The sequence below is a fragment of the Oryctolagus cuniculus genome, chromosome 15 (assembly GCF_051225735.1).
Source record: "Oryctolagus cuniculus isolate XC-2025 breed Fujian yellow rabbit chromosome 15, ASM5122573v1, whole genome shotgun sequence".
Taxonomy (NCBI): Eukaryota; Metazoa; Chordata; class Mammalia; order Lagomorpha; family Leporidae; genus Oryctolagus; species Oryctolagus cuniculus.
The window spans coordinates 65944177-65952091 of NC_142881.1; the positions used below are offsets into that span (position 1 = coordinate 65944177).

General features: G+C 36.8%; 1 protein-coding gene across 5 annotated transcripts in view; it reads left to right on the forward strand.

The window, feature by feature from the left end:
* The window catches only part of SAMD8 (sterile alpha motif domain containing 8), a 128479-nt gene extending 122090 nt beyond the window's left edge, over nt 1–6389 (forward strand). For all 5 annotated transcript variants that reach the window (XR_016220975.1, XM_070057881.2, XM_070057873.2 and 2 more), the window contains 2 exons: nt 1324–1474; nt 1644–6389. Coding sequence is in view for 4 of the 5 variants with exons in the window: in XM_070057881.2 (XP_069913982.1) it covers nt 1324–1474; nt 1644–1948 (456 nt within the window). In the remaining variant the exon portion in view is untranslated. The remainder of the gene's footprint in view (nt 1–1323; nt 1475–1643) is intronic.
* The last annotated feature ends 1526 nt before the right edge of the window (nt 6390–7915 follow it).

Consider the following 7915-nt stretch of genomic DNA (forward strand, 5'->3'; position numbering starts at 1 on the left):
CCCCATTAAATGCCTTTTTTAAAAGTAGCAAGTGACTGTCCCTCTCCCCGCCCTCTGTTTTTTAAGTGACTATTGCTCAAACTCTTACTGAAAAATGGATTGCTTTTTTAAGCTTATGTGTAGAAGTTGGAATCAGGTTTGGCTGCTACTAACAGGAAATTCAGAAAGGTGATGGTTTAGTACGGACAGAATGGATTATTCTTTCTCACAAAAGAAGTCTGAAAGTAAGTATTGCAGACCTAGTATTATATCTTCCTGGAGTCATCAAAAACTCATGATAAGGGGTGCGTATTTGGCTTAATGGTTAAGAAACCACATTGATATGCCTGTGTCCCATATTAGAATTCTTGGGTTTGAATTCTGGCTTCAGTCCTTATTCCAGCTTCCTGCTTGTGCATACCCCGGGAATGCTGCAGATGATGGCTCAAGTAGTTGAGTATCTATCACCCACATGAGAAGACTGGGTTGGGTTCCTGGCTCCTGGCTTTGGCCTGGCTCAGCCCCAGTTGTTTTAGGCATTTAGGGAGTGAACCAGTAGATCGAAGTGTGTTCTCACTAGCTTTCTCTCTTTGTCTTCCTGTCTGCCTCCCTGCCCCTCAAATAAGTTTTTGAAAAATTAATAAACGATTCCTCATGATGTTTCTTTCTCCTCTACCATACTAACACCTGGCTTGATTCTTTGAGCCACTTTGTTTTCTTGGTTGGCTACTATAGCTTCTGTCATGCCTGAGGTATGGTGGAAAGGTAGAAAAGACTCCTAAGCTGCTCTTTCCTTTATAAATAGCCTGTTCAGAAATCCTTTAAGCTTCTACTTGTATCTTATTATATTGAACTTAGTCACACTGTCCACATCTAGCTGGAGGGAGGATGGGAAATTCACTGTTCTGGCTGAGTTCATGACTCATCAGTATTTTTGAGATTCTTTGACCAGTGAAGAGGGGATAAGTAGTATTGAATGGTAGCCATTGGTCTCTGTCATAACCTGTTTCTTATTGACAAAAACAGCCAAACAAATATCACTGATACTAGATGAAAAGCTTGCTTGGAGATGTTTTTTGCCTTATAACCGCCTTTCATTGTAAAGGAACTCCTGTAGAGGAATTTGAGACATGCTGATTTCATTTAATTACCAAAATATTTCTGAACACAGTCAAGCTTTGACCACCTAGTCCTCATATCTGGCCTGAAATTAGACTGATGATCTGGTTGCTTTTGGCTAGATCTCATTTCTAAGTTATTCAACATTTGATATTCAGTGGAATGGATGTTAGGAATGTCTTACCTCCTAAGCATTTCAAGCACTAATTATAGCTTTCTTTTTAGATATATGGCAGTGTATGGGAGAAATTACACCGTGCCTTTGCCATTTGGAGTGGCTTTGGTATGACCTTGACTGGCGTTCACACTTGTGGAGATTACATGTTTAGTGGCCACACAGTCGTCCTAACTATGTTGAATTTCTTTGTCACTGAATGTAAGTATCTCTTTAATGCTTGTTTGTATAGGTAACTAGCTGCAGAGGAAGCTCTGGGAAAGGTATCAGTCTGTGAAAAATGAACGAAGTAGCCTCACCTAAGAGACATGAGGCTGAGAAGCATTCTAAGGAATGGGGTTTTAAAATGATCTTTCTGTCCTTTTTCCAGATACACCAAGAAGCTGGAATTTCTTGCACACTTTATCCTGGGTTCTCAACCTCTTTGGAATCTTCTTCATCTTGGCTGCCCATGAACATTATTCCATTGATGTATTTATTGCCTTTTATATCACAACAAGACTCTTTTTGTACTACCATACTCTGGCCAATACCAGAGCATATCAACAGAGTAGGAGAGCAAGGATTTGGTTTCCCATGTTTTCTTTTTTTGAATGCAACGTTAATGGCACAGTACCTAATGAATATTGTTGGCCATTTTCAAAACCAGCTATAATGAAAAGGCTGATTGGATGAAGACTGTATCTTTGTAAAGAGTTTGTGATTAAATATATAATAGTTGTTGTAAATGAATAACTTTGCTTTCTCCCCATAGGTTGTTCCTGGATGCCTTGCCTATTTGGCTTAAATGTTGACAAAATTCCCTGTTCTGAGCAAGGCTGGGGTTATAAAAAGCAAGAAGGAACAATCAAGAGCCCTTACCTAGCTTTGGAACAGAAAGCTTAAGTGGAGGTTTTCTGCCTCTCCATTTTAGGAAGACTTAATGTTACGATTGATGTTAGGCTGTTAACCTTACCTGTTGAGTATTTGCTTATTGAACGTAGGCAAATTAACTTAAGCAGTTTGCTGGTTAAAGGGATTTTGTTGGTTTCTAGTAGGCATGCAGTTAAGAAATAGTGTCTTTTGCAGCTCTTCTTACTATCTTCAGGAGAATAATCCCTACCAAATGAGCAATACTTGTTGGCTGATCTAATCTCTATGTCTGTTTAAAACTTGTAATTCTGGAAGTTGATTTGTTTTAGTCACAAACAGTTTTTGCCTTCTAAAGTATCTTTAAGTACACAAAGTGTTACTAGGATGACTGAAATGAGAGTGCAAGGGGCCATATATGAGGTCAAAGAAATACTGATGAGGATCCACCAGCCTCCTCATTCATGCAAATAAAGAGCTAGCATTTTTCACCAAATATGCAACAAAAGATGCGGTTTCTGTTTTGTTATGAGGGTTTCGTATGGCCATCAGTAAGTACTCATCAGAGAAAAATGGCTAGCATCCATGTGATAAATGGACTTTAATTTCAGGGGTGCAGATACCTGAGATAAATTTGTGCTGGTTATTATTCACATAGATGACAGCCCAATTTTATGATTTTTAAATGATGTTTAATGAACCAAGTAGGAGTATTTTACCAGATGTTAGATGAAATTCTTATGTCGTTAAGTAGGGAAGTTTGCATGTAAAGAATCCTTTTATTTCTGAAAACCAGTTTATAACTGGTTGTAGGCATAGACTAACTTGCTGGTTTTTGAAGTTTCTTTCTTGACCCTTAGAAGTGAACAATCCTGACACATTTGGATATAAAAGAAGTTTTGTTGCTTTTTATTTAAATACAGTTGTGTACATACATTCTTGCAGTTTAGTCTTAATTTGGCAGTTAGGAAATTACATAATTTAGCTGCTGTTTACAACACTAGAAATTCAGTCCCCTAAGTAATATCACCTCTGTGATAACATTTGTCACCTTATTTTTTAATGATTTTATGTAGCAGCTATGATAGTAGGATGGCTATGGAATTGGAATGTGAACCTTAGCTGATGAATTTAGCTTCTAGAATACTTTGTGTAGTTTTTACATTCCGTTTTAAAACAAGGAGTTTGAAAAGGTGCAGGCATACTGAGGTCTAAAATTAGACCACAACAGAAGCCTGCATCTTCCTTATCTGGGTGAAATATTTTGTTTTTGCACTTTGAGTCATTTTCCCACCCCTGTATAAGCTACAGAGGAGCCTGAATAAGTTAGGTTGGAAAGGAATATTCTGCAAACAAGTTTCAGCCAGAGCTAATTGACCTGAATTTGAGTCTGCTCTGAACGTTGTATTTTATTTCTCACTTGAGAAATAGCAATGTAAGTTTTATTGTGATTTTAAATCTCATACTTCAGAATCTTATAATATCTCAAATTGTTGATTCTGTTATTTGCTAAGGACAAAAAGGCCAACATCTCATCTAAAGAAATTGCATAATCCTGAAGAGTGAAAGATTTTGCCTGTGCCAGTTACAGTGGTTTGACCCTTGAAATCAAAACAGTATTACTGCCATTTTTTCCAAATGATAAAACAGGACTGAGTTTGGTTAGGAAGAGACTAATGTTGGCTTTTGGAAAAATGTTGCAAAATGCCTATGGCAACATTAATTTAAAAATGTAAATAATTGTTAATGGTAAGTTTCCTAACATCAGTCTCCTTTCCTTCATATGGATTCTATTCTAGAACAAAATAGAAAAATAAATGCAACTAACTTTGCAGAACTATTGACACTGAGAATGCCTAACACCAGACTGCAATGAGGATTGTAAATAACTTTCCAGCCTTGCATTTAATCATACCTGTTTTGAGCAAAAGGTAAGCTAGACTTATAATTTATTTTAACTATTACAAGGACATGTTTACATAAATTAGTCATCTTCAAGTTTCTTTCTTAGAAAACTTCAAGATAAAATTATTTTTTGTTTTTTTAAGCATAAAACCTATTTCTGGTTGCTTTTCGTTGTGTCCTGAAATTTCCAGATTTTTGTCTTTATATTTTTTTCTTGTTAAAGTCTAAACCATAATGAAGTTAGTATTTATGTTTACATTTTTAGTGTGAATATGGCTAGGTAGAAATGCTACATGCCTCTACATGTTCTTTTGATCTTTTATTTGGTCTATAGTTGCAGACCTGTGAGAGGCTACCTTAGTATAGAAGGAACCAAAAGGGTTGTTGGTTTGGGGATGCAAACTGAAGGTTATGTTGAAAATCCTTGATGCATTTTATATGTTCCTGGAACCTGTGCTACTCTTTTTTTTGACCAGGCCAGGGTAGTGTTACTGAAGAATAATGGAAGTTGGTGGAGAGTAAGAGGTTTTGGAGAAGACAAATTTGCATTTATCCCCAGATGATTTGGGGGGAAACATTTTATGACTGTGCTGTAGAATTCTCAAACGTGGCTGTCCTCTCCATAGTTCTCTCTGATAAGAATTGCTAGGGCACAGATACAACTCTGATATGCTGGCCGTATTTATTAATATCCTTTCAAAGCAATGAGCTTAAATTTACAACCAATCAGTTAAATAGTACGAATTGTTTATATAGAAAAAGCTGTTGACATCTGAGACCGGCTGGTGATAGAACTCACACTGTGTGATTGGTGGTCTGTCCTACTCTGTACCTGCCTAAATGTTAGGATTAAGAATTCCAAAAATCCTAGAATTTGTAAATGGCAAACAAAGGAGCCAATGTTTTTATAGCTGATAAGAAGCAATCTGTTTTAGAGACATCTGTTTGGAAAGTGTTGCTCATATACTCACAGTCATATTCATAACACTAACTTGCTTTGAACTATATTCAGCAAAAGGCATTTTCATCACTAATTTTATAGTGAACTTTTCAAAAGAATTCTAGATCCAAAATAGTTCAGACTTCTAACAACCATATTCTAGTTTTAAACTATCTGATTTAATAAATGTTATTCCTTGGTAGTCTTTCCATAGACTTACATTATCCCACACTAAAAGTAATTATAGTATAGTCTTTTGTCAGTTTATTAAGGTATTCAGGCATTTGAGGCATTTAGAATAGTTCAGTGGATTTTTTTAAACAGTATTGGTTTCATTTAGACAATTTCAAAATCAAAGCATGCCAGGGGATTTTTGTTTTATTTTCTGTTGGGGGAAAGTTACCATATTTTTTTATGTAAAGGAATGGTACAGTTTGAAGAAACTGAGGGGATGCTTTGGGACAGCATGTCAATTTTAATGCCAGCCTTACTTGGCAGTTTAGATACTTTGTGTTTGTAAAAAGTGTAGCTTGGATTACCCCATCCTCTATAGAGGAGAATTTCTAGTGATGTCAAAGGTCAGATTGCTTCTGACCTTTGCAATCTGACCTTTAGCTAGTGAGAATGGAAGGAATTTGGGTTGGTTTTTATTATTTTTTCTCTGTCTTTGAGTGGTCTTGAATGACTAAAATTAGTATGAAAGTAGGTTTTGGTCTGCTGCTTATCTTGCCCTGACTGAATGCTACCAATTTCAAATAACTAAAAGGTGACTAATTGGTTTATATAAAGTTCGGTACAGATATCTATGAAATCTAAAAGCCATTCTTTGAGCTACAGATAAAATGGTTTTTAGGATACATTCCACTAAAATTAACCAAAGAACTTCTTATTCAGTGCACCCTATGTCTCAGCAAAAGGAAGCTTTGTTTCTGATGTGGCAGAAGGAAAACATGTCAGTTTCATTGTTATTCCAGGTATTTCGATCTGACCTGTGTTAGATTGTCTGAAGAACTGAACATAGGCAAGCAGTATTATCAGTTAGTAATGTTATTTTTAAAATGTGTAACTTCAGTAATTTTTTTATTCAGAAGATCTGTGGGTTGTTAGGCAATGACTTATTTCTGATAGGGAACAAAGGAAGTAGACACTGGTACTTAATGCAGGAAGCAGAGTTAGCTCAGGCTAAAGTGGACATGTTTTGTTTTGAGAATTCTACCTAAATGTCTCCCTATCCACAAAGAAATTAGTAGTACTTAAAGATGTGAAAGTTCCTGTGGTAGCCATATCTTGAAGCACAGTATTGTATATAAGTAAATATCTCGATTCTAAATTAAATCCAGATTTAACTAATATATATTATTTTATATCTTTGTTGTATTAAAATGTTTTAAAACACTAAAAATAAAACTTTTGAAAGTTGGATTCCAGTTTCTTATTTAAAGGTCTTTGCCTTATTTATTTATTTAAAGAGAACAGATTTCATATAAATCATATAGTTTTTGCTTTTTGTCTTTTCTTGTTTCTTTTTTATCATATAGTTTTAAAAACATAACAATACTTCCCATCCTGCCTCCTTCTTTCTTATTTTTCTTTTAACTTCTGTGTTAACTTACTTTTAGTTTACTTCATAATGCAAACTTATTCCTTCACCAAGCAAAGAATTCAACAAGGAGAAAATAGACCACTATTCCTGAAGAGTACAGACAAGGGATATAAATAAAAATCAGACTTCAAGATATCAATTTCATATATATATATTATATTTTTTGGTCCTCATATTAACTACCACAGATCAGAGACAACATATGTTATTTATCTCTTTGGGATTGGTTTATTTCACTAAGCATAATGGTCTCCTATTGCATTCATTTTGTTGCAAAAGACAGGCTGTCATTCTTTTTAACGGGTGAATAGTATTCCATTATATATATTTATAGCACAATTTCTTTATCCAGCCTTCAGTTGATGAACATCTGGGTTAATTCTGTATCTTAGTTGTTGTAAATTGAACTGTTACAAACATGTGCATACAGAACTCTTTCATATGCTGATTTCTTATCTTTTGAGTAAACTTCCAGGAGTGGGATGCCTGGGTCATATGGTAGATCAATTAGATTTCTGAAGAATCTCCATACTGTCTTCCATAATGGTTGTTCTAGTTTATATACCCACCAACAGTGTATTAGGTTTCCTTTTTTTCCCACATCCTCATCAGCATTTGTTATTTTTGGATTTTGGGATGATAGCCATCCTAACTGGGGTGAGGTAAAACCTCATCATTGGCCAGCGCCGCGGCTCAATAGGCTAATCCTCCACCTGCGGCGCCGGCACACCGGGTTCTAGTCCCTGTCAGGGAGCCAGATTCTGTCCTGGTCGCTCCTCTTCCAGTCCAGCTCTCTGCTGTGGCCCGGGAGTGCAGTGGAGGATGGCCCAAGTCCTTGGGCCCTGCACCCGCGTGGGAGACCAGGAGAAGCACCTGGCTCCTGCCTTCAGATCAGCATGGTGCGCCGGCCGCAGCGGCCATTGGAGGGTGAACCAACGGTAAAGGAAGACCTTTCTCCCTCTCTCTCTCACTGTCCACTCTGCCTGTCAAAAAAAAAAAAAGAAGAAAAAAAAGAAAGAAAAAAGAAAGAAAACCTCATCATTGGTTTTTAAAGGTTTATTTATTTATATGAAAGTTACAGAGTGAAGGAGAGCGACAGAAACTGTCCATCTGTGGGTTCCCTCCCCAAATGTCCACAATGGCTAGGGCTGGGCCAAGCCAAAGCCAGCAACCAGGAGCTTCTTCTGAGTCTCCCATGTGGGTGTCAGAGGCACAAGTACTTGGGCCATATTCCACTGCTTTCCCAGGCCATTAGCAGGGAGCTAGGTTGGAACTCTAATTGGCGCTTGTATGGGGTGCCAGTGTGACAGGTGGCAGCTTTATCTACTAGGCAACAGTGCTGGTC